Source organism: Cygnus atratus, chromosome 7 (genome assembly GCF_013377495.2).
Source record: "Cygnus atratus isolate AKBS03 ecotype Queensland, Australia chromosome 7, CAtr_DNAZoo_HiC_assembly, whole genome shotgun sequence".
Classification (NCBI taxonomy): domain Eukaryota; kingdom Metazoa; phylum Chordata; class Aves; order Anseriformes; family Anatidae; genus Cygnus; species Cygnus atratus.
The window spans coordinates 69,802-97,176 of NC_066368.1; the positions used below are offsets into that span (position 1 = coordinate 69,802).

The following is a 27,375-nucleotide window of genomic DNA, read 5'->3' on the forward strand; positions in this document are numbered from 1 at the left end:
CTAGTTGCTGGGACGCGCGCGGCGGGAGCGTTGCTGGGACGCGCGCGGCGGCAGGGGCCCGCGCGGGCAACGGCGGCCGGGTACAGGGAGGCGGCGCGGCGGGGCCGTCGGGCGGGCGAGCGGACACCCGCCTTTGCCTGGCTGCTCTCCCGGTTGTGCGGCGAAGCTCTCGGAAGAACTCGTCGGCAAACGGCTCCGGCGAGCCTGGCAGAGCGGCGGGAGGGGCGACATGGACGTGGCCATCCGCGAGCGGCTCCTGGCCGCGCGGAGCCGCCGAGGTGAGGGGGTGTCAGGCTGCGGGCCCGCACCGCGGGATGTGCGCCTGTTCCGAATGTGCAGAAATCGTACGGTCTTGATTTTTTTTTTTTCTGAACGCTTTAATTGTGCTTCTTAGCCTGATTTTCTCCCAGTCAAACTTATTTCATCAAGCAGCCTTACGGACCCAATCCCGAGCTGTTCTGTCAGCAGGACGTATTCTTGGGTCCAGCGAGTTGCGATTAAGACCTTCAAAGTGATTTACTTTATTGTTTGCTTACATCAGTGATTTTAAACTGCACCAGAGTTGTTAATGCTTCATTTTACAACAGTTGCTGACTTTGAACAACATTTGCTTGACATTTTTTCCCTAAACATTCATAATTTTGGGGCAATTCCTAATTAAAACCTCTGGGCAATTTAAAATTTAGAATTGCCCAGAGGAGCCGTGGGTGCCCCATCCCTGGCAGTGCCCAAGGCCAGCGCAGGGGGCTTTGGGCAGCCTGTGCAGGGGGCAGGGGTCCTGCCCATGGCAGGGGAGGAGAGACCAGGGTGGGTTGTAAGGTCCCTGCCAACCCATCCATATTGTGATTCTGTGGTAATTTCTTTCTTTAAAGGAGGAAGAGGGTGTTACATAGTTGATCTGAAATAATGCAATTACATGTCTATTGGTCCACCTTGAATCATAAATTATCTATTACTTTAGATGTTCAAGCTTTGAAGGATGCTTATGAGTTGATCAAATCAGCCTGTCAAGGAGGATCTGCACTTGACTCATCAGATAACTTCAGCACAGACTTATATGTTCTGTGTGCTGAACAGGCATTTCAGGTTTGTAATTTAGTTAATCTGTGTTGAATAAAAAAAACAAAATGAAATATTGTATTTAGAGTTGTTAAAGTTATTACTTAAATATTACTTTCCTTTCCTTTTTTTGCAGAGCAATTGTGTAAGCATGCATTCCTTGTTAAAACTCAGCCTCTTCCCTGAATCATCACTTCTTTATAATCAATCAGTAACTTGTGGTTTATAAAGTTTATAATTAGTTGAAAATATATAAAGCATACCATTGTAATATGAAATAGTTTTCCATTTCTTTTATTTTTTTTCTTGTTGTCAACAATATAATCTGTTTATGAATGGTCCCTAGTGGACCAAAAGAAGGAAGAGTTGCATTCTAATTATGAAAAACTGTCGCTTTTTGAGCTGACTTCCATAACATATGGAAGAGGTTCTTAATTTTGAAGTATTTTTTAATTCTCAATCCGTGGGTATAAGTGATTGGAATTGAAGCAGACGTAGTTTCTAATAAAGTAACTTATTTTTTTCCAAGCAGCAAGCCACCCAAGTTTGTTCTGTTGTCTGAAAATAGAGATGCAGCGCTGACATCCATGCAAAATCCCGCAGGCTAATATACATACTTTTTTTTTTAATCATACAAGAAACTTTGCTTTTATCTTAATTCTATTAATGGCTGCTAAAAAAGGAAACTTTTTTTGTATACTGTAAGGGGTTCTATGACTAAGTGATGCAGGAGCTGTATTAAATAAAGGAAACATTTTTTAAGTGTTTGGAATGACAAAAATTTTACCTTTAAATTTTAATAAAACTTAATGGCCTTGTGGAATGCAACTTTATGGTATATTGTTTGCATACTGATAATGCTGTTATGTGCTACACAGTTTGAGTAGGTATGCATTTTTTAAAAAAATTAAAATGCTTTTTTTTTCTCTTAGCTGGGATATCTGCAAATTAGCAGTGACTGTCTACAGATGTATTTTAAAGGAAGATTTCCTGTAAACCAGTTTACTGGTAGAGCATATTTGTGCCAAGGACAGTTGCACGCTCCACTCTCTACAGATAATTTGGTGAGAAATGATGAAGGTTGTATTATATTAAGTTACATCTTAAGAGCATTCGTTCTAGGTTTTTATGTATTGCTTTTAATGCAAAGCTTTCAGTCATTTAAAATATACAAAGGTCAGTCATCAGAACTCTGGGAAAAATCAAATGGAAGTACATTAACGTATGATTTGGGAGTAAACAAAGCTATCAGCTGAATTGAACTAATATTGCAAATGTGTTTGGGAAAAAACGTCAACACTTGGAAGGTTTTTCAGAAGGTCAATAATTTCAAAGTTAACTTTTTCACTATTGAATCAATATGATATATTCAGATCAAATTTAGTTGTAAGCAGAAAAACAGTTGCAAAATGTTTCATTCAGAAATACACTAAAGGTACTAAAGGTACCTCAGAGAGATCATCCAGTTCATGTCTCTCTTCTGTGGCAGAGTGTTTCCGCTACTGATCAGCTGCCTTTCAATGTAGTGCTTTGGATGTGGCTTTTTGAAATGAGAGTTGAAACTTTCTGATAGCAACTCAGTAGTATACTTCTGCTTCTAAAAGCTCCTTTTTGCTAGTATTTGGTTATATTCTGTTTGTACATGATGAGCAGGTCTTAACCTCCTTCTGAATTTCAGATGGAGTTGGACCCATTTTCTGTCTTCAGTATTTCACTGTTCCTCATACTGTTGTCACTTAGCTTTGACAATTTGTTACCTAAGCTCTGATCTGAAATGGCTTTAACAGGTGTTAAGTGTTTGTGTAATTTGCATTCACAAATCTCTCTGATGGATAGTCCCATAGTTTATTTTAATAATGTTTCTGAATTACCTTTCAAGCTAGAAACTTTTCACTAACTGGGAAAAAAACTTTTCCCTAACTGGTATCTGTGCTTTCTTTGCCTTCTCAGAGCACGTGTTATATTTCTAAATTAATCAAACTGGACTGTGATGTTCTATAAATGTCAGCCAAATTGTGCTGTTTTCTTCTTTGCTCTTGTCAATTTGATAGAAGTTCAGAACCATTCATGCATGTGCAATCCCAGCTGTGGCTCCCTTGTGCCATGTGTTCTAATGTGCTTTTAAGGTACACTTTTTGTCAGTTGTGAGGATTGTTCACTGCTGTGTTCCTAGGACATTTATGAAAGAGTGAGTGGCACAACTACACATGGTCTACCACTAGTAATCATCATTCATTTAGAAACCAGATAAAATTGTCCTTACTTTTGGTTTACATCCTGGGAAAACCTTGTTAGTCGACTAAGACTCTTACATTCTTATGTGCCAGTTGTGACTTTTCTACTTTCAAATCTGTCACCTCTCAGGCTCTTGATCCTATTTTTCCCTTTATCTGGGCAGTTCCCACTCATTGCTCAGTAACCTTCTTACACCAATCCCAGAATCCAGTAAATCAGTCTCATCTCTCCTAGAGTTTTATTATTATGTTTTGTCACACTATACAGAGCCCTTTGGCATCATCCCCTTCTTGCCCACCTACTTCCACTTCTGCTTTTCCACTTCCACTGTGTCTTTCTCACAGACTTTCAAAAATCCCTTCCTTATGTTCCCAAATTCTAGTTTCTCCCAATCTTATTCTTCTTCACCAGATTTCTATTCCTCTTGTACCTTTGCTTTTCACCATATGTTTTTTCTCCTATCTTTTTCTCAGCCACAGTCTCTTCAGTTAGTTCTTGTCTTCTCTAAACCTCGTGTTCCTTCCTGTCATCATTTGTGCTCTCAATACACATTTCATTTTACAAGTATCCCATCCTGTTATCCAGCTCTTTAGGTTCCTTATCTCTACTTTCTTCGCTTTTTCCCTGTCCTAGCCTGATCACTTTGGTGCTGAATGGCTGCGAGAGATAAACCACTGAGAGGACCTCTTAGGTCGGTAGAAAGCTGTTCAGTATAGCTTTTTGCAATTCTTCGGAAAGTCTTGCTCAGTCCATGTGGAAGCAAGCTCACTCTATGTGGAAGCTTAAAGGAATGTTATACCTAAAATGTAAAACATAATTGAATGCATATATAAATTGAAAATGGATTTGCAGCTTATTGGATTTGACTGCTGTTTCAAAGAAAGTATGGAATGGTAAATGCTGGAGGGGACCTGTGGAGTTCATCTGCTCCCAGCAGGGCCACCCGGAGGTGGTTTTCCAGGACCAAGTCCAGACAGCTTTTGAATATCTCACAGAGATTGTGACTCTACAACTTCTCTGGGCAACCTTCTGGCAGTGCTCAGTCACACTCACAATAGAAAAGTGTTGTCTTGTGTTCGGAGGAAACCTCCTGTATTTCAGTTTGTGCCCATTGCCTCCTGTCCTGTTGCTGGACACTACTGAAAAAAGCCTGGATCCATCTTTTTTGCACCCTCCCTTCAGTAATTTGTATGCACTGATAAGATCCTCTGAGCCTTCTTTTCTCCATGCTCAGCAGTCACAGCTCTCTCAGCCTTCCCTTATAGGTGAGATGCTCTAGACCCTTTCTGACCCTATTTGTGGTCCTTCCCTGGACTCTTTCCAGTATGTCCATGTCTCTCTTGTCCTGTGGAAGCCCATAACTGGACCCAGCTCTCCAGGTGTGGTCTTACCAGTGCAAAACAGAGGGGAAGGGTCACCTCCCTCAGCCTGCTGGTGACAGTTGGCCTTATGCAGCCCAGGATAATGGCTCACCTCCTTTGCTGCAAACTCACTTGCATAAGTTGCTGGCTTATGTTCAAGCTGGTATCCACCAGGCCCCCTGTTTTTTGTGGTTTTGTTTGTTTGTTTGTTTTTCCTGAAAAGCTGCTTTTCAGCAGCATTGACAATTAAAAGAACATGCCTGACAGCATTCAGTTGACAAACGATTATGAGTATGGCATGTTGGAACTTTTCCGAAGAAAATGATACCTGAGTTTTTTTAATGTAAAAAAACAGTATTTTTTTCCTGGCTTTCCTCTTGGAAATTTCTGAGCTTTCTTTGCTGAAAAATTTAAAAGGACCCAACTTTACAGCTTTGGACAATTTCAGTCCTAATGATTAAACTTTGGCAGAAATTAAAGAAAAAATAGTCTGAAATTTTGAAATCCGGCAAGCATGGTAATAGGCAATGCTACCGTTTTTTAGTTGTTCTGGTGTATGGCAACAAGTTATTATGACAACATGGTTTAATTGAGAATGGTCTGAAAATAAACATGATGAGACATGAACATATTGAAATATGAAAATAATGTATTGGTGATTTATAAAGGCTATGTACAAATTTCCTAAATCATGTTTGCTCTATTTTAGGAAGCATTTGAAAAGTTTGTGCTGTTTTTTATGAAAGCAATAGATTTTGCAACACGTGATCGAAGGTAGGACCTCCTGATAGTATTTACTCTTTAAATCTCAGGAGATGTTAGTGAGTTAGGTTTTCATAGTTGTTTGTCTCAGCTTTCCACGAGATAGTCTTTTTTTTTTTTTTTTCTTTTCTTGGTGGATTTCCCTTCCAATTTGTTACTTTATTTCTTTAACTACTGTGCATGCTGTGACAGTATAGGAATACTGTAATAGTATTAAACAAACAGGATGAATCAGACTGTTTAAACCTGGTAGGTATCTCAGGGCTTTTCTTCCCCTTTCGTATTTATGCTCTCGAGGAGGAGAGCACCATTTTAGCTTATTTTAAGTAGTTAATTACTGGGTAAAGTGTAGTCTTAACAGTTGTCTTATTCTTCCTATGCTGTACATGTGCTCAAAGTTCTGAGTCAAGGTTAATTCAGGAACTTCAGTAGGAAAAGTTCAAATTTTTATTTCTTAGGAGTGTCTTAAAATTCTTACTCTGTAGTTTCATGTTAATCTAAGTACATGAAATCCTCCATTCTTGATTCTTTTTTTTTTTCAGATACTATTTTTTGATATATAATGCCTCAGTTCTTTATTGGCAATTTGTGAGACCATATCTTAAGCCTGGATTCCGCTGTTACCTTGTTCCCAGCCTGTCTCAGATTGTTAAAGCATTAAACCAAATTGAAGAGCCAGACGGTGAATGGAGAGCAGAACTCATGATGTAAGTTTAATTGTAATTTCCGTATGTGTGTTCTGTAGTCCTTTTGTGCATGTGGCTGCCACCTGAGGTAGTTTTTAATAATGTTTATTTTATTATAGAATCATTTAGGTTGGAAAAGACCTTTGAAATCATCAATCCAACTGTCAACCTGGCCTACTGAGTCCCATCACTATAATATGTCCCTTAGTGCCACGTCCACACATCTTTTAAATACGTCCAGGGGTAGGGAACTCCACTACTTCCCTGGGCAGCCCATTCCAATGCTTCACCACCCTGGGAATCGTAATTCATAACTTTTTAACAATATGTAAATATACACATAATTCTTCCGTTTAATATTGACTTTGAGGTTAAAATGTTAGTAGCAGATGCAGTCAGACCCCAAGTCCATCTGAAATGACTGTGACAGTTCAGATGGTAGTGTTCGACACATTGCTTATGTGTAGTCCTTTGAAGTGCGGAGAAATACAAACTCCAGTTTTCTTTAAGAACCTTTTTCTTCAGGTAAGGAAACATAATGTTTAAATAGATAATCAAAGACCTCTTCTGTCCTCTGATGCCTGATGAGAAAGAAACAGCCTGGTAAGGCTGTGAGAGTGTATCTTCTAATTTACTTCTTCATTCTGAAGATTTTATATATGTCTTTATCTTAGCTATCTTTCTTACCGTAATTTCTCTTGTTAGTCTATAGCTGTATGTTGAAATGAAATTTTAAGAAAAACAAGTTCAGTGAGCAAAATAAATATATTGGAAATGCAACATTAAGAAAACAGATGAGTCATCACCAGTAGTGATGGTTTTGTGTTGTTTTTTTTTCATGTTGTTAGTCACATGTTTTAAGTACTATCTGGTTCTATATGATTCTTAATAATGTAACTAGTTCAGATCAAGCCTTTTCCTTTCTGATTAGTATTACATGTAGTTTTCTTCAATATTAAATTAAAGGTTACTCCTACTAATTTGAATAAACTGCTTGGCCTAATGTTTCAAAGTATAAATGAAATGGGTCTTTTCTTTAACCAGTCTTATGGCAAACAGAAGTCCAAAAGTTATGTGAAAGAGAAACTTGCATAAACAAGGCTGCTAAGTTTTAAACTGGCAGGTTTTCTTTCTGGTAATTAGTGCATTTTTGAGAATTAAACCTCCCAACAGGGTGAATTCAGAGAATATCTTTAAGCTTTATGCAAAAAAATATATATATATATATAATTAGAAGTCTAATAATTTTTAGGGAGGAGATTAGTAATCCAGAGTTGGATAAAAATGTGTTACCGTCTCGTTTACATCTATGTCATAACTAAAATTTGTTAGCTGATTTCATGTCCTATTCAGGAAATACCTAGCTTTTTCTGCATTTGTAGTGTTAAGATGTGAGTGTAGTGTAATTTACACTGAATTAAATAATTAGCTCTAATCAGAATCTTTAGCAATTGGTTTTCACTGAAGACAGTTTGTGGCTGAAGAAGTACATGGTAGTTTCAAGGACAATCGAAGGTAGTTTCATTTCAAGGACAGTCTTATTAAGCGTGACTGAAAAGTCCTTATTGCTTGTAGATGACAGTGAAAAATACAATCTGATTAAATGTCATTTTAAAAGACAGGTAGAATCACAGGGTTTTTAAATAGTATGTTGTTACTTTCTGCTATAGCTGCTATTTTTAAGAGACTGAAGAAATTACTACTTTTTGATACGTCGCATTCAAATATTTTCTTCCATAATAAGAATAACAGAAAGGTACATTATAAATAATTATCACTGTCCGTTGGAAAGTTATTTCTTTTTTTTATTTGAGCTGTGAGTGGTCTCAATCTGACTTCCCTTTGTGTGTGGAACAGTGTGTATATGATGACACCACACACTTACAGAATCCTGGAATCATTCAGGTTGGAAAAGACCCTCATGATCAAGTCCAACTGTCAACCCAGCGTACTGAGTTTCATCACTGAACTGTGTCACTTAGTGCCATGTCTACATCTCTCTTAAATGCCTCCATCTCTCTTAAATGCCTCCAGGGATGGGGAATCCACTACTTCCCTTGGCAGTCCACTTCAATTCCTAAGCACCCTCTCCATGAAGAAGTGCTTCCCGATACCAAATCTAAACCTCCCCTGGTGCAACTTGAAGCTGTTTCCTCACATCTTGTCACTTGTCATCTGAGAAATGAGACTGACACTCTCCTTTGAGGTAGTTGCATAGAGCGATGTGGTCTCCCCTCAGCCTCCCTTGCCCCGGACTAAACAACCTCAGTTCCCTTAGCTGCTCATCATAAATCTTACTTTTCAGACATCATCAATTGGTTGTTCAGGTGGTAGAATTAAAACATTTTTATGTATAAACCTAGTCACTTCTGCTAAGAAAAATTATGTGTGAAGGAAATTTTTTTCAGATAGGCTAGAGGGTTTTGGAAGCTATTTTCCTAATAAGTGTGGGATCCTGGTTAAAAGATTATTTCTCCCTTAATTCTTTAGAATCAAAGTATAGAGGTTGACTAAACTGCTTGAGGTAACAGTCCTGGTTTATAACAATGCATACGTTTATACCAAAGCATGCCTTTCCTCCATGAAACGCCTTTGGTTCTTCTCCCATCTTCACAGAATCACTTGAACAGTTGAGGGGGAGGGGTCTCTCAACATCATCTAGTCCGCCCTGCTCATGCATCTTAGTACAATATATTTGATAGCTGTTAGGGTCAGTGTGTCTTGTTTCTTATAGCAGCTACACATATTTAAGACTGATACCGGTTTCTTTTGAGGGTATAACTGCATAAATTATGGGTGTGCCTACATTGTTGTGTCATTTTAATTAATCTAACTAAAAGACCTAAATGACTTATTTCTTGACTTAGATTAGAAGTGAATGGGGAAGCTGTGCTGCAGAAATTGAGAAGTATGGTAAATAAGATTGTAGTAACATACTAATAAAATGTGCTCAGTGTCTCTGACAGCTGCTCACTAAAAAGAAGAAATTTTATTATTACAAATTAGGCAAAAATGAGGATCTGAAATGTTACTTTTGTTTAAATATAGCTGTAGATTTAAAGATATGATATTCAGAGTCAGACCTTTTAGCAGAATTTCACTTTTTTTGTATGTAAAGTTCTTCTAAAATAAATTTTAATTTTAAAGCATCTGAACTGATAGCATCTGATTTGCGTTCTGATTGCAATTCGGATTTTACTGAGTTACACATTTTAAGAACAAGAGCTATCTGTTAGATAATTTGAAGTTTTTGCTGATAAGAGCAGATATTTCTGGACTGAGCAGCACATGTTGGCTAAGAAATTCATTAAGTCTATGATCACTAAAGAAAAGCAATATTAGAAGCTTAGTCATGCTATCGAGTCTTTGGTATTCAATTTCAACAAAAGAAATGGCAAATTATATGCAAAACCCTCATAAAATTAAATTTAAAAAAATAATGTTGGTTGAGCAGAAAAACATAGGTAATATGAAGCTTTGAAATTCGGAAAACACAGTGGAACTGAAACAAGGGTAAAGGTATCTGTTTTTACAAGCTATTCCAAAAGTTTGAGAGAAGTTCATTACATAGTTACTATGTTTCTTCAAAAACAAAAACCTGGCAGATACTGTCTATAGATAAAAAGCATATACTTTAAGATTGCAAGACAATTCAGGTGGAAAAGGGACCTCAGGACATGCGTAATCCAACCTCCTGCTCAAAAGACTCAGCTCAGGGTTCAGGTTCAGGTTTTAATCAGTTGCATCTAGAAGCTGTCAAGACTGGAGACTGCAAAACCGCTCTGAGCTGAAGTAGCTCTGCTTCACTGCCCTCACGGGGAGAAGGTTTTTCTTTAGATCCACACTGAAGTTTCCTAGTTGCAGTGTACACCCATTCTCTCTTGCTCTCCTGACATGCACCTTAGTAAAGAGCCTGGGACCATCCTCTCAGTGACATGACCGGCTGTCTATGCTTCTGTTAGTACAACCCAAGATGCTGTTGGCAGCCTTTGCTGCCAGACCTCACTGCTGGCTGGTGTGTATCTTTCTGTCCACCAGGACCCCCAGTCCATTTCAGTAGATCTGCTCTTAAGCTGTTTGAATGGTTTCACCATGCACTGAGGCATGGGAGATTTTTTGGTTAAGACTGAAGCAAAGCAGGCAGAGTCTCAGCTTAAATCTTCTAGTTTACAGACTATAAGGAAAACAGAAAGTTAGAAATTGATATTTATATAACGCCTGATTCTGATATTAAATTAATTTGCCATTGATGGTTTCGGCTCTAGAACTGAACAAAGAATCAGGTTGATTTTTGTTTCTAAACAAGATATAAATGGAAGTGTTACAAACAAACAACCAAACAAAAAAAACTTCCAAAAACTGTGCACTATTGGTACTCTGATAACAATTCACATTATTACCCATTATTACTAATGGCATAACAATATCAATTAACAATGATGAATTGTTACATCGTTGTCTTGGATTCTCTGAGTAAAGCTGGATCATAAACACCGAGATGCCTCTACAAATAACTGAGAGAAACAGTTTTATGTGCAAAATAAAGAGTGTCTATGTAAGTTTTCAAGATCAGACAACCTTTCTTTAGAGATGTTTGGGTCTGCTATTCTACAGACCATTTCCAGTTCTTGATACGCTTCTACCACAGTTTTTAACTTTCTCTTTGTGAACTTTTCTATTTCTTTGGTCTATGACTTGATAGTTTATTGCTGTGTAGCATTTTTTGTGTTTTCTTTCTAAGTTGAAACTGGAGGGAAATAAGAAATCAAAACATTTCAAGTTGTACAATAAAGGTTATATAGAATACGTTACAGTTTTTTTAATAACAGACATAATCTTGCTGAGGTATTGATGAGAATTAGCAAGTACACAATGAATTTGTGTTTTGAAACTAATGGTAACCTTTATTTTTTCTTATATTTGTATTTTTATATTTTTATGGAATAATTTAATATTATTTCTATGGTATTGTTATTATTTATTTTATGAAGCCACAGGCTCTTTTTCAGTGAAAACAGATGAAGGATTGAAAATCCAGTAGATACATTGAAGTTTCCAGCATGTATGGGTTCTCGTTTAGTAGATGACTTTGAAATACTAGCCTTTCCAGTAGTTAAGGGAGAACCATAGAATGCAGCTCGCCTTTTTTTTTTTTTTCCTTCATGCAGTGTTAAATCATTGATCATTTTAATTCCAGGTGTCTTGTTGTGCAGAGTGTTCAGAAAAATCACCTTTTCCAAGATTATTTTTGTGATCTGTTATAAATGGATATTAAGAGCTGTGTATTTTCTGGAAGAAACAAATGCATAAAAGTTAGAAGTTCTCTTTGTTGAGTCAATGTCTCTTGAAAAAATATGAATAAGAATTGTTTCAGAAAACATTGATAAATGTTTAATACAAATATTTATTTAATCTGCAGAAATTTACTTGAGTGCCTCCTCGATGCTTCAAAACTGAAAGAAGCAAAAGAGTTTTCATCTACTGCAGCAGTCTTTATTAAGGAAAATGTTCCAGATAAATACTCTCAAATATTTTCTTTAATGGTAATGCTGTAAAATATAATTCCCAGTAAGACAGGAGCTTTCTCGACATTTATTAACATCCTTGTTATTTTTAAGTATTTTATTTCCTGTACTTAAATGTTGTGAACTAACAAATGATACACCAGATAAGCAGATATTTTTGTTTGTATTTTTCATACTCTAAGCTAAAGAGCTCCTTTCTGCTCCATGTTATTTCAGTACACCGTAATATTATAAGGAAAACTGTTGCTACCCCTAAAAAATCTGTGTGGGAATAATTGCTGTTACCACAGATGGTGTAATAGGTGTAACTTTACCTGTTTTATGCCACTGGAAAAAAAAAAAAAGCTAGGCTCTATTTAGCTTTTGTCGACTATTCTTATGCTGAAATATACTTAAATGACCCAATGTGTACCCTATAAAGAGTTCTGGGAATCAGAGTATATGATATTAGTTCACATTTTTTTGCATGACCTTAATTTGGGAAATAAGAGGGTGAAGATAGATGTGACAAAAGCAGAAATAGGCAAATAAAACTTTGGAGTTGCATGCAGTCATATTCTTAAGCATTCCTTCTATGTTCCCTGCTACACTCTTTTTTGTCTTAATTACGCATTTCCACTGCATTTCAAAAGATGATGTTTATGTTCTATGTTCTTTAGCATTTGAATTAAGAGAACCTTAATGACCTTCAGAGGTATGAAATTAGTGAAGCAATGACATTTAGGCAAGGGATCAAAATTATTATTATATTTTTTTTTTAGAGGCAATTTTGAACAAAGCTACTAAACATTTGTCTTAGAAGAATAAAGTAGGTCTAAAAGTTTCCTTGGGCTATGTTTATCAGCAGAGCTACAGAAGTATGATCTACACTATTGGATGCTTTAATGACAGCATAATCAAGTCCTACAAAATGTAGTGTTCCATTACAATTTAAGTAATCATTATTGATTGCTATGGACAGTCAGTGTCAGAGAGTCAGAAGAAATGATGTTACATGTCTAATATGTAACTCTACAGATAAATTGAAGTAACTACAGTACATTGTAATTTCTTTGTAATATTTCTGTTATATTTAATTTATAGTTGCAGTTAAATTTCAATAAGTCTAATTTCCCTTATCTGGATGAGATGATTTCAGAATGAGTGTTATCAGAATGTTCTAAAAATGGATTAATTAGAAATCTAACTCAGATAATAGTTCCAGATTTAGATTTCTGCTAATATTTCTGATCCTCAGCATGTGAAAATTAATACAGCTTTACTAAGTGGTATGTATGCAGAACAACATAGATTATCATAGTAATTTCATTGCCCTTAACGTCCATTAAAGTCCATTGCCCTTAAAGCCTACAATCAACATACATGATTTATTTTAGCCTTGTTGAGTGTCTGTCCTTCATTGGCTTATTTAGTTGATTAATAATGAAATTATTATTTTATAGGTATACCACAAACTAGTGGATATTTCCCAGATAGAGAAGGAAATACAAAATTCCATCCATTTGTCAGTGATTTATAAAATGCAAATGATAAAATCGTGAGTACTAAACTGTATCCTTTCACTTGGATTTTGATACTTGATATTACAGAAGTAGAGTCTGGTTCTGATATCTCATATGCCAGTAGAAGACCATACTACAAAGATTAGTTTCTCTAACGGAAACAGTTTTGAGTAGTGAATCTCAGTCCTGCCCAGAAAACTGCCGTAGCTAAAAGGTGAGAGAATTCTTGGGGAATGTGTAGAATAGTGTGTTGTACTGACAGTCTCAAGTGAAAGAATTTACAAGAGATTGAAAGACGTTTTTGTATCTAGCAGATTGTGGCTTGGTACACAAGTCATATATAAGAAAGTAAAGATAGAGAAGAGGAATCACATCTGAAATATAATGGATGAATCACAAGGATGGGAAGCATGGTATTTTCTAAAACTTTAAATTTTACAGGAAAGCAATTTTGAAAATTAGACTGTAACAGAATTCCACATGATTTTTTTCAGTGTCTCAACAGTTCCACTTTTAAAAGTACTAATTCTTTTCATAGTGGAATAATTCATATTGACATTAAGGGAAAGGAGTTTTGCACACCATATTTCTTTGCCTTTGAAATAAAATTTACTGCCTCAAATATTAATTCTTATTCTGGAATATTCTGTTCTTTGTGCTTTGTATCTGGTTCTCTGAGAACCTTACTTGGTATACTGAAGTGAGTTTTGTTGACATTTTTATTTTATTTTTATTTTATTTTTATTTTTATTATTTATTTTTAATATTTCATAGTCTAGATAATCCACTAATATATTGGACTAAGATCCATCTGCTCTGAAGTTAGGAGAATTATTATTGAATTAAAAAATTGAAATATTTCCTGTGATAAGTAATGATCAATTCCTAACATATTGCAGGCAGTGGGACACAAATGAATTTCCAAGTGATGCCACCACAACTCTGTATTCTCTGTATGAACTTCTGAAGCAGTATGATGTACCTCCAGCATCTGTTGCCAGTATGAAGTGAGTTTACTTGTCACAGCCCCCTGAAAGTTGATGCTGAAGCTGATGCTGCTTCCACCAAAGTGTGACAAAATCTTGAAGAGTATGATCTCACAATAGTTTTTGATGCATTAAAGCTTAGGTCATCTTAAAAAAACACAAATGCCCTATTAAAGAACCCAAGACTAAGTATCTTCCTCCATATAGCCATCTGTATAACATTAATTCTTTCCTTAGACTTGTCTTGTTGATAAAATGAGATTTTAAAAGCTCTTTGAATTGGCACGTGCTTTTCAAACTGTAGTTCATTTTTAGCTTTTCTTTGAATCCTTCCTAATTCTTCAGTGTAATTTTAAATGCAGACAAAACCAAACTCTATTCTAGTAGTTAGATCACAGCTGTTAAATATGGAAGTTATAGTACATTTTTGCATATGAAGTTCAATCTTTTCTGACTATACTCAGTTTTCTTATTACTTCTAGTGCAGACAGTGGGACTCATTTGGTTATTTACTGAGATCCAAAATATTCAGAAGTCTCCTACCATGACAGTTGTGTGTTCCTATTTTTTAAAGAATTTGAAACAGTCAAATACCGTTGTATTTGACTGTTTCTCAAGATGTGTGCCAGTTGACTGCATTGTTTGCAGAATTACCTGCAATTTAACCCATTTCCTATTTCACCATCTTTGTGCTGCATACATTTAATCCTTCATTGTGTTATGTTATTCAGAAACAATTTTTGCAGGAATACATTAGAAGTATACTAGTTATTTTCCATAAACAGCTGAATTTTTGTATTTTTCATCCAACCAACTTCCATCTTTTTCCTTACTGACTGTGAGCATTACTGGTAAAATCACATCTTCTAATATTCAGATACCTTCATGAGTTTCAGATATATTGCACAAGGTTAGTTTCATACAATGTTTTTCTGATTTCATTAAAGAGGAGTGTCAGATTCTCTGAAGTGATGTTTTTCTGTTTTTGAAGAATTCCTTTGATCCTGGAATTGGCTCGTTTTTCTGTGAAAGTAAACTGCATTAAACTTACGCATGATTGTATACTTGATTTGAAGAAAGCTGGCATTACTGTAAGTATTAATTAGAAATGATTTTTTTTGACAATGATTCTACTTTAAAAATAATGCTGATGGTTCTGGGTTCTTCTGTCTTCTTCTCTGTATTGCTTATATACTGATTAATATAAATCATTATTACTTGCATAAATAATCCGTTCCTAAACTAGAGAGAGGATGTAAGGTCAGAAATTAGAGTATAGATAGTATAGGGTAATGAGCAGTACGGAAAGTTTCAGCAAATAAATGTTACCTGTACATTTCTGCCTTTATTTGTAAATGTCATCTGTAGAATGTTTTGATTGGATGTTAAGTGTTGCTTGCAGGTTTTGAAGATTTAACTAGTCTACCCATTGAGATTGTAATTAGTCACCTAGATGTAAGCTCTAAAAGCAATTAATGTTCTGTATGTTCACTTTAGTCTTTATGAATACAGTATCAACCTTGCAGAGGTGCATATGAATTCTAATTTTGCAGAGGAGAAAACTGCATTTGTCTGAAGCGTGATTATGGAACTTGTAGGTAGAGGAGTTCAAAAAAGCTTGCCAGAAAACAGTCCCCAGATTGCTATCTTTTCTGGGAACTAGGTCTTAAGCAGTATTGTTCCTTCACTGGAAAGAGAAATCTAGAGACATTGTACGCTAATCCTTAATCCTTTATGTGGATCTCTTCTGACAACATTTGTTCCTGTACCATTCCCAGTTTCTTCTGGTAGGAATTACTCATTTTGCTTTTCCAGCAAATTGTTGTTTGATGCGTTGCTTGATGAGATTTAGTAGTTTTTAGTCTTCTGTAGTATTTTTATTATAATGCTACTGTAGATGTATTCCTAGATGGAAATTTTGTGTCGTCTCTGTAATAACTGGTCTTTCAATGTGTATATCCTTTTTTGATTCTTATGTCCACCTAGCTCTGCAATTTTTTCACTTCCTTCTTGGTTGATAAGCAGAACTGTTCACCACTGTATTCAGATAACAAGTACGTTTTTCAGAAAAAAAAAAGTATGTAAAAGTGCCGGATAGTGTTGTTATGCCCATATAAGTCTTTACTTACCTGAAATACTCAAGCGCATGTAATGAAATTGTAATGGCAAATACCGCCAAACATACCAGTCCATATTTCTCTTGTAATGATCCTACTGTGAGTTACTTGTAATGTAGATTTTACTTATCCTAACTGAAATTTTTCATTCCAGATGTCTGCCTCAGGCCCCCCCCCTTTTTTTTTTCTGAAAAATTCCCACAAGTCTGAGGTTGTACACAGTTACATAGCATTCACCTAGAATGTGTTTAAATTGCATTCACCTTGAATGTGTTTAAATTCTCTAGATCAAGGGTTCATTAGGATTTAGTTTCAATATTTTTATAGACAGTAACAGCAAGTAACCCTTCAGTGGCAGCAGTAGAGAAGTTGTGCTTCTATATCAACCTTCTCATCTCCCTTAGAAGTAGTGGGTGTTAAAGTGACTATCTTCAGATTGCTGTGGATCATTGCTACAGTAATTTCTTTATGGTGCTGTAAGAAAAATTCCAGTTCTTTGGCTTTTGCCAAATGCTGATGTTTTTTGGATGATACTGATAGTTCTATGTTCACTGAAGTTTTTCAGGACCATGGAAACATAAAGATAATACAGGTCATGCTGAGTGATTTGATAACAGTTTGTAATGAATAATGAATGGAGATGCTGTCATGGCTTTTTCTACTGCTCCATATGAAACCAAATACAATGTATCTGAGATTATACAATCATATAATTTGTATGATTTGATAGTCAGATTCTTCCTGAAGTGTTAAAAATCTGACCTTTTTTCACTTACAGGTTGCGCAACCCATTAAGATTATTCATTACTGTCTCAACTATCTCTTGTTTATTCCAATAATATACCGTCTTAATAACGCTATACTATAACGAATTCTAATCCCTCTTTTATTGTTTCAATTAATTAGCTAGTACAGTTGGATTTTCAAAAAGGTATTACAATGGAGTATTAGCATAATTGCATGGTCTGAATCATATTCCTTTTTAATTATTAAAATCATCATTTTGTATCAATCCTTCATAGGAACAAGGGAAACTTATTGAAGTAGAATGCCTGGAATGTGAATATGAAATTCAAAAATTTGGCCCTAAAATTGTGACTTATACCAAAGGAGTTGTTGAGGTATGTTCTTTAGCTTTGAGAGAAAAATAAAAGGCTTAGTTTGTGAAATATGCAAATTGCACTGGACTTGTGTGTCTTAATTCCATTACACTGATCAGAAATTGCTTTAAGCATTATATTCTTTCTGATTGGTCTTCCAAGAAGAAAGCAGGAAGTTGGGCTGGCAAGAATAAAACAGAGAAATAAACAATAGTCATATATTCCTTTCTTAAGTCTTCAGTCTGATAATAAAGATTCATAATATATTAATTTCTAAGAGTAAAGATGGTAGCATTGAAGCGTGCAAAGGCAATACTATATTTTTTTCATATTTTACATTTATGGAAGGTGTATTATTGCATATTAAAGGCAATCTCATGCAAATCCTTATTTCCGAAAAATTTGTGTTATTCCTGACAAATTGTCACACTGGGAAGGATTTTTTTTAGATTTCTATAGTCAGTGGACTTGGTTATAATTTAGAGCATCAAAAGTAGGAGCCTAAATTCAGAATTTAGAGGAGTATGTAAGAAGATGTGTTCATTAAATGCAGTATATGCTAAGCAATTTTTCTTTTGTGTAGGCTCAGCTGAAATTGATAAAAAATCTTGAGCTAACCTTGCAACATGCAGTTCAGTTGGGAGATCCTGATGTGATTCAGGTTGTTTGCACAACCCAATGGAATCTGTGCTTACCACTACTCCAACAAAATTTGCATCAACATGTGCGAAAACCACTGATAGCAGTTGCTGATGTCCTTGAAGAGATTGACAGGTAGCTTTTTATGCTGTGTACATTCTTATCAGTTACTTTGAAAGCTCTAATGACTGAAAAGAAAATACAGATCATAATAAAGAACTAAGCAATTTAAATATGGCATCAAACTCATAAAAACTCAAACTGTATGATGTTAAGAGTCTGAAAATTTTTGCACTAGCTTGTAACAAGTTAACATCTGCGTATACTGTGTACATTTCCTCATTAGTCATTTAAGTATAGGTCCCATTCATGTAAATGTGTTGGAATACAGGTTCTTGTACTAACACCACTTTTTTGGATAAAAACATACAATTAAAAATTTACTTTAAAAATACATCCTGACTTCACTGTTACATATCAAATGAAGCACTGCTTGCAAAATACTATTTTTGTATCTTCCGTGATACTTTTTTGTAATTGAAAAACCTGCAGTGTTAAGCGAATTTATTATTTTTAGATGTACTCAACATCTCTATATTTATGCTGCACTTTGTCATAAGCACCTAAATAGTTTTACATTTTTCTCTGAGTGTAACAAGCAAACCTAAGTAAATTTGGACCTTTACATGGACTGACTAGTAAGAACAAAGATCATAACTTTTGTAGTAAAGCTACTATTACAATGGACACAATCTGTCATTTAAGAACAGTAGATGGTTTGTGATAAATTTATTTCAACGTAAAGTAAGGACTATATTTTCAGTGGCCTTAAAATGTAAACTTTCAGTTGCATGAAGAGGAAACAGAAGCCTGAAGGAGGAGATGTACACTTATAAAACGCACTGTTTTGTATTACTATATTGTTATGCAAGCGTTCCTTAACATTTCCCATATAAAGAGTGAATTATCAACATACATGGCTTTGATATTTATACTAAGTTTCATTAATGACAGTTTCTCTCTAAAAGCTTGCAAATTTGATTTTTGGTGGTTGGAGTTTTGGCTTTTGTTATTTGTATATTCTTGAAAATCCTGTATACTCAACCTCAGCTATGAGGCGGTATTATCACTAAAGACTGAATGAATTCACTCGTCTCTATGAACTTGTCTGTTTTAGTTTCTATTTTGATTGTGGCATTAATTCTAACTGCTTTGGTCAGCAGCATAAGGGCAATACTTGCTGCTCAGTCAGCTTTACTCTAATGTGGGCATACATTAGTTCTTTGCAGGACATTTGATATCCTAGAGGCACTGAAAACCCTCCTGTTCTGTTTTTCTGTTTTTCCTAACGTTGCTTTCATCTATCTATCTATCTATCTATCTATCTATCTATTTTTGCCTGGAAATAATCTAAAATAATGTATAGCTTACAGCTGCTATGAACAGCTTCCTGGGGCAGGTGATGAATTGGGAGTGTAGTGTACCCAGGTCTGGAGAGCATGCAGTTTTCAGTGAAAATGTATTGACTTCATGGAGTGGTTTTCAGCAGTCTGGGCAAAGGCACTGACTGCAGTGAGTATGTACACCTGTCATGAGCTGCATTTATAAAAGTGGTAAGAAACTGCAATCAGGACTAGATTTTTAGAAGCTTCTACTTATATGTTATCATCAAAGTGTGAAGTATTATCAAAAGTGTCAATCACGCTCTTGCTAGGAGTTAAGCAGGTTAAAAATCCAGTCACTTCATCTGTCAACCGAAGTGGGCATTTCTGAATGGCAAGTGTGGTATTAAGGAAGAATTCTGCTAAAACACAAAGATCAGTCAGTTTACGAGATGCGTTGCTTCCTTTTGGCTGTGTTTCTCACGCAGTGTTAACAGAAGTAAAATGCAACTGAGTTTTGTCCTGGTTTTGGCTAGGATAGAGTTAATTTTCCTCCTAGTAGCTGGTATGTTGCTGTGCTTGGGATTTAGGATGAGAATAATGTTGATACCACAGTGATGTTTTAATTGTTGCGGAGCAGTGCTTACACTAAACCAAGGGCTTTTCAGCTTCTCCCACTGCCCTGCCAGTGAGGAGGCTGGGGGTACAGCAGAAGCTGGGAGAGGACAGACCCAGGACAGCTGACCCAAACTGGCCAAAGGGATATCCCATACCATATCACGTCATGCTGAACAATTAATATGGGGTGGCTGGCTGGGTTGGGGGGACCAGCTGCTTGGGGATAGGCTGGGCATTGGTCAGTGGGTAGTGCGCAATTGCATTGTGCATCACTTGTTTGTACACACTATTAGTAGTAGTACTATTATCATTGTTATTATTATTTTCCTTTCTTTTCTGTCCTAATAAACTGTCTTTACCTCAACCCACAGCCTTTCATTTCTTTCTGATTCTCTTCCCCCATCCCAGACAGGCACAGGGGAGGGTGAGTGAATGGCTATGTGGTGCTTAGCTGCCAGCCAGGTTAAACCACAAGTTTTCATAATCATTTCGTTACAAAGACATGATAATGAAAATGAAAGAAACATTAAGTCAAAAATGGAGTATATTTTCATACTATTGTTACTTTTTATTACTGGGTTGCGCTTTTGGTTAATTTTTAGGTCTAACAATTTTAGTTTGCTCAGTTTAACAGATTACATTTGAATTTTTATTCCGTAGCATGTTGATTTTGTTACGTTGCCAAGTTCACATGGAAATTGCTCGTATTGAAGAAGATGAGGATAGAATTGAGGTTGCTGTGCAACATTTACAGAAAGCTATACATCTAGATAACAGTGGGCAGTATCAAGAACATCTAAGATTGAATTTTAACCGTCTTTCTTTGTACGCTATGCTGTATAAGTCTCCTGAGCGTCTAGAGGATCAGGCACTAATGATGATTGAACAGGTAATTGTACAGAATAAGATTAGTAGCTGAAATAGGTTTGCTTATTACATTCTGGCAGAGAAAAGCCAGCCATTTAGTAGAACTGCATATTAGTAGAGCTAACACGGGCTTGCTTTCAGCAACATTAGTTGGTTGCCTTGAAAGCTCTCTGGATTTTCTCTCTGGTCATCACACTGCTTCATACTCTGAAGATTAATGGTTATGATGGAGGATTTTTTCCAATTATGTTCACACCACTTGTTTATGGAAAAAAATAAAAATGCATTATCCTTTGGCAGAAATACTCATCTGCAAAAAAGAAACTCAATGTTACGTTTTTGCATGTTCAGAATTGTCAACAATTAAGATTTCATTGTGTGGAACATTTTTATAAATAATGAGAGGAGCAGTGGCCAAATAGCTGAACATCCCATCTGGATTGAAGATAAATCAGTATTATATCACACTTTAAAATGTGAGAAAATACAGATAATAAATCCAGTAATACAATCTAAAGTCACAGTGTAGTCGTTTTCAAGAGTTATTGCATCTAACTATTGTGATGCCTTCAGCACATGAACAAAATTCATACTGGCAGCTGATTTGTTAGTTTGCTAAAAGAAACTTCAGCTATACACCGTTTGGGGATATTCACAGAAATTAAGATATGCTCATTGAGCCTAAAAAGCAGTATTGGAAAGCTGCTGGTACGATTGTTATATTATTGTTATGACAGAGTTTTGGTGTAGTTTGTTCTAGTTAATTTTTTTCTTTTCACACAAGCTTATTCCATTTAAATATTATTTAAAGAAAGCACTTAATTTTCCTCTGACTTAAGCTAATTCTGGGTGCAGTAGGGATTTTTTATATTTCATAGTAAGTCCTAATTATTGCACGACAGGTATGTTATTTTTGGTTTCTAAATAAATACTGTTCTTTATTTAAGGAAATATTATGACAGGTCATACAATCAGGAATATAGAGCAATAATACTGCAGGATGTTGTTTAAGATATGCTAAGATAAACGATTCCTATATTGTATTGGCTCAAAATACCAAAGTCTATGATCTACATTCTTACACGTTTAGTAAGTAAGATATATGAATGTAATAGAAATGTAAATAGCATTTTAATAGGTCTAAATGAACCTTGTAACATTTAGTTCTTTTCTTTACATAGGCTAAAAGGGGAAAGCAAAAGAATAATGTGAGGAAAAAGAGGTCCCTTCTGGTAAATGCTGGTCTTGCACTAGCTCCTGATTCATTTCAGGTGGTTCTTGATAGTGAAAATGAAGCTAAAGGTAATGTCTGTGTGTGGCTAAAATTATGACACTTAACTTTTACTGCTTTGCACAACCTCAAAGAATAGACATAACACATAGTGGCAATATGTGAGGAATATTACAGCACGAATAGAGTGACAAGTCTGCTGAATTCTGTGGCAAAAATTATAGAATGAAAAAGGATTATAATTCTATGATATTACTGTCATGTATTAATGCTGAAAAATTTCTGTCAGTCAATCTAGGTGTGTAGTTAAGTAACAGTTCTGTCATATGCATTGCGAAGTATTTTTAACAAAAATTATAAGAAACTATGGCTTCCTCATTTCAACGTAAATATGTCTAAGCAGTTTCAGTTATATTCATGTTTTAAAGCCAGGAATACTTTCTAGTCCCTTCACCAGCTTTGCTGTTCTTCTATGAACGTATTCCCAGAAACTCGATATCTTTATTGTAGTGAGGAGCCCAACAGTACTCAAGGTGTGTCAAGTACAGAGGGACAGTCACTTCCGTAGTACTTCTGGCTGTGCTATTTCTGATACAAGCCAAGATGCTATTGGCCTTCTTGGCCACCTGGGCACACAGCTGGTTCATGTTCATGTTCAACTGGCTATTGACCAACACAACATCCCCAACTCCTTTTCTGCCAGGCAACTTTCCAGCCACTCTTCCCCAGGCCTATACCACTGCATGGGGTTGTAATGACCCAAGTGCATCACCTGGCATTTAGCCTTGTTGCATGCCATACAAATGGATGTGGTCCATAAATCTAGCCTGCACAGATCCGTCTGCAGAGCCTGCCTACCTTCTCGCAGATCATCATTCCTGCCCAACGTGGTGTTGTCTGCAATTTTATCCCTCATCAAGATTAAATGATCCCCTCATCAAGATCATTGATTAAACAAAACTGGCCCTAATACTGACCCCTGGGGAACACCACTATGGCCACTTGGCTGCCAACTGGATTTAACTCCATTTACAAGTACCCTTTGGTCCCAGCAATCCAGCCAGTAATCATTGGAGAGTCAACAGAAAGCTTAGTCTAGGTTATATTAGTGACCATGGCTTAGATTCAAGTGAATATTGATTTCCCAAATAATCATATCAAGTTATTTGTATTCTAATAAATAGCATCTCCTCTATGTCATTACAGTAAAAAAAAATCTCTTTTTGATTTTTCTGTATCACAGGAGTAATTTTGTACCTCAGGAGGGCAGCTCATTCCTCCCTTGTGTCATTTTTCTATGTTGGTTATTTCTGTTTAATACTTTTTCCCAGATAACTATATCTTGTTGACTACATGAAAGAAAAGTCATTATTCTCAAATTTAAACAAAACTAACAAATGAACAAATTTTGCTACTGATCAAAAATGTATTTCATTGGATTAGCGTTCTTAAAATGCAGCCAGAATGTAACATTTCATATGTTGCATCAATTTCCTTTAATTAGATTAATTAGAGCAATGCATGTCGTGTCAGAAAAGAGATATACCTTGGGGCTAAACAAACATAAATCCATTTTTATATGGGGAGACTATCTCTGCAGATAAATTAAAAACAGAATAGATGCTAGTGGGGTGTGGTTTTTTTCATTTTGGTTGGCTGGTTGGTTTTGGGAAAGACTGAGGGATTGAAAAAAGGACTGGATTTCAGGTGTTTCAGAAAGTAGTTGTGAATCAAAATGCATACCTTTCATTTAGATTTTTTCAGCTCTGGTACTTAAAAATTCCATTAAATTCTTTTTTCTTTGTAAGTTTCCTCAGGTAAAAGTCAGAGTCAAGTAAGTTACCTCTGTGCGAAAGCACAACATCATGTTAAAAGTGTGGACAAAGTTGATGGGCATTTGAAACAGCTAAAAAAGGAAAATGACAAAGAGAGGTAATTACCACAGAAAAGACGTGGCTCTTTTCTTTTTGCGAAGTGTCTAATAAGGGAATTTCTTATCATGGAATCATTAAGGTTAGAAAAGACCTCCAAGATCATCCGGTGCAGCCTTCCCCCTACCATCTATTCTATTGATAGAAACTGGACACACAGAAGAATGAGTGGATTAAGACTGAATAACTTGATTCCTAGCTGAAACTTTGCTGAAGCGTCTTTTTTGGTTCTTGTACCACTTTGCATGCTACATCTTTTCTGATAAACCACACGGTCCTTTCTGAGTGTCAGAAATATTGATCTGTAGGAAAATCATAGCTTTGTCCCTGCTAGAGCAGGAGGATTGGACCAGGTAACTTCCAGAGGTCTCTTCCAACTTAAACCTTTCTGTGATTTTGTGTGACTTTGTTTTCAGCATTTTTATATAATTTTATTGTTTATTTTAAAAAGACTTTTGTTGTTGTTGTTGTTTGTTTTTCTTTTTTGTTTTGTTTTGTTTGCAGCATTAAAAAAAAATCCTGGAATGAAATCTAAACAAAGTGGTTTTCTAAACAATTCAAAATCCTTGTATTCAAGGATTACAATTCAAGGAATACAATTCTTGTATTCATAAAACTTGTATTCCAGACTCATTTTGAAATTCTCAGCATTGATTTTGAAATACTTAGTTTAATTTGGTTTATTTTTTATAAGATAGATAATTAGGGATATGTCACAAACACATTTTAAAAGTTTCAGTATAGCTATTCTCCAAAATATTTTTTTTCTCACAATCTTGATAAGCTGAGGGTATTTTTTAAAAGTGAATAAAAGTAATGGTGTTATCTTTGTTACTGATAAAAAGTCTTCCACTTATTGTTTACTAGATTTAAAATCTTATTTATGGTGACCATGAAAATTGACATGATTTTTGTGGTTTCTAAAGTGTGGAAGATAATTCTGGTTATAAAGTAATCTTACATATGCTTTTTCTTTGATAGAATTAGACTTTGGGCAAATTTGGCAAAAGTTGCACGTACACAGGCAGTGTGGGATGTCTGCCGTACAGCATGCAGATTTTGTCTCCTGTATGATGACACTTTGTTTAGGAGAGCAACAAAACCTAAAAAAAGTAAGTGAAAACATTATTTTGAGTGTCATAAAGGGAACTTTCTCCTCCTTTAGTAGAGTCACTTGAAGGAGTAAGCCAGTGTAAAGGTATGGTGTTCCAATGGATATTGTGCACATTGTTTTCAAAAAGTTTAGAAATGTAGAAGGCAATGTGTGCTCTCAGAAATTAACAACTGCAGAAAAGCTTAGGAAGGAGAGGTTTGGAAATTATTTCCAGTTTTCATGATAATTCAATGACAGTGCTATCAGGTGATGCTATTAAATATAAGCTTTGGGCCTGAGCTAGTTAAAGTACGTATATTTAGAAGCATAGAATCATGGAATCATTTAGGTTGGAGAAGACCTTTAAGATATTATTTAGTGTTCTTGAGGTCATTATCAGTGTTCTTAGCTGTTCCTCAGCAAGTTTGCAGATGTAAGTGGAGTGGTGCAGTCAATACAACAAAAGGAAGGGATGCCATCCAAAGGGACCTGGACAAGCTAGAACAGTGGGCCCATGTGAACCTAATGAGGTTCAACAAGTCTAAGTGCAAGGTGCTGCACTTGGGTTGGGGCAATCCCAGACAGGAGTACAGACTGGAAGAATTCATTGAGAGCAGCCCAGCAGAGAAGGACTTGGGTGTTCTGGTGGATGAAAAGCTTGACATGAGACAGCACTTTGTGCTTGCAGCCCAGAAGGCCAACTGCATCCTGGGCTGCATCAAAAGAGGTGAGGGAGGGGATTGTCTACCCAAATAGAGTCCTTCTCCATCTTTTTTATAAGACCCCTTTAAGTATAGGAAGGTCGCAATGAAGTCTCCACGGAGCCTTCTCCTGTTCAGGATGAACAGCCCCATGTCTTCCAGCCTTTCTTCATCGGAGAGGTGCTCCAGTCCTCTGATCAACTTTGTGGCCCTCTTCCGGACCTTCTCTAACAGGTCCCCATCCTTCTGGTGCTTGGAGCCCCAGGTCTGGACACAGTACTCCAAGTGGGGCTTCACAAGGGCAGAGTAGAGGGAGGCAATCACCTCCATCGACCTGCTGGTCACACACAGCCTTCTGAGCTGCAAGTGCACACTGCTGGCTCATGTTGAGCCTTTTGTCCACCAGAACTCCCAAGTCCTTCTCTGCAGGGCTGCTCTCAATGAGTTCTTCTCCCAGTCTGTCCTCATGTCTGGGATTGCCCTGACCCAGGTGCAGCACCTTGCACTTGGACTGTTGGCCACGTTCATTTTTGTGTTCTGTTTCCTCCTTTACTTCTTCTAATCCTAGGATTAGTGAGTGAGAAAAATTGAAGATCTTCTCTGTATGTAACATATATTGAGGATCCTATTAAGATCCTATTAATGATGCTTTTGGTGCATGGTTGCCCTGAGTTCCCGATAAGTATTTTTTTTTCCATTAGTTTGAAAAAGAGATGAGAGATGAAACATGGCTAGTCTGGGGAAAGTGAATATGTATGATTGCTCGAGGAATGAGGAGCTCTTCATTCAAATTAACAGTCTGTAGGTTTTAAGAAAACAAAAACGTAATTTTCAACTTTAACTAAAATGTTACTTTGGAATATTGAAATATGATTAAAAATATTGGACAAATACTAATAAATTAGATCTATCACTGAATATTAAACTTGAGATGTTGAACAGAACCTCTGGTTCAGGAGATTGCTTGGATGAAGATGCTGAATACCTGGGAGGATAGGCCACAGAAAAAGTACTTTTTTATAATCCGTTTTTAAGCCTTTCTGCAAGTACCCAGTATTGACCAGAAATTTAGAGAAACCCACTGAGATAGCATTTATGTTCATGCTTAGTGTCTGTATTAAAATGATCTTAATCATTTCTCTTTGCTATTGAACCAATGAAAAATTAATGCTGTTTTTCTCTTTATTGATATATATATTGCCAGAAAGTCAACCCCATTCATGATTTAAAAACTTCAGGATTTTAACCTCTATCACTATGTAATGTTCAGCACTGCACTTCCATTGAAACATTGACATTGAACTAGAGCACGTGATTTATATTTATAGTAATGCTATTTGAATATGCATATTATGACTGGAGCAAGTTATTTGCTGAAAATACTGAAGTTTAAATATGCATAAATGTAGCAAAATCATGGGTAAGCAATGGGCTTCTTGAGGAGAATGGATTCTGAGTGCAATAAATTATATTGACAAAAAAAATTATAGTCTGAGTGAAGTAACTTCAAATCTGTGCTTGTAAATGCTTTCTTGTGGATTTCAGATTATACAGGGATATTTAAATTCTAAAATTAAGGT

General features: G+C 36.0%; 1 protein-coding gene across 1 annotated transcript in view; it reads left to right on the top strand.

Annotated features, from left to right (window-relative positions):
* The first annotated feature begins 71 nt into the window (after positions 1-71).
* Positions 72-27,375, top strand: part of CFAP46 (cilia and flagella associated protein 46) — an 80,786-nt gene continuing 53,482 nt past the window's right edge. The window contains exons 1-15 of the mRNA XM_050711950.1: positions 72-278; positions 962-1,086; positions 1,992-2,123; positions 5,365-5,429; positions 5,960-6,124; positions 11,523-11,646; positions 13,071-13,165; positions 14,030-14,137; positions 15,108-15,207; positions 17,256-17,354; positions 17,917-18,107; positions 20,633-20,861; positions 22,021-22,141; positions 23,879-24,002; positions 24,983-25,113. Coding sequence (XP_050567907.1) covers positions 230-278; positions 962-1,086; positions 1,992-2,123; positions 5,365-5,429; positions 5,960-6,124; positions 11,523-11,646; positions 13,071-13,165; positions 14,030-14,137; positions 15,108-15,207; positions 17,256-17,354; positions 17,917-18,107; positions 20,633-20,861; positions 22,021-22,141; positions 23,879-24,002; positions 24,983-25,113 — 1,858 coding nt within the window. The 5' untranslated portion in view covers positions 72-229. The remainder of the gene's footprint in view (positions 279-961; positions 1,087-1,991; positions 2,124-5,364; positions 5,430-5,959; positions 6,125-11,522; positions 11,647-13,070; positions 13,166-14,029; positions 14,138-15,107; positions 15,208-17,255; positions 17,355-17,916; positions 18,108-20,632; positions 20,862-22,020; positions 22,142-23,878; positions 24,003-24,982; positions 25,114-27,375) is intronic.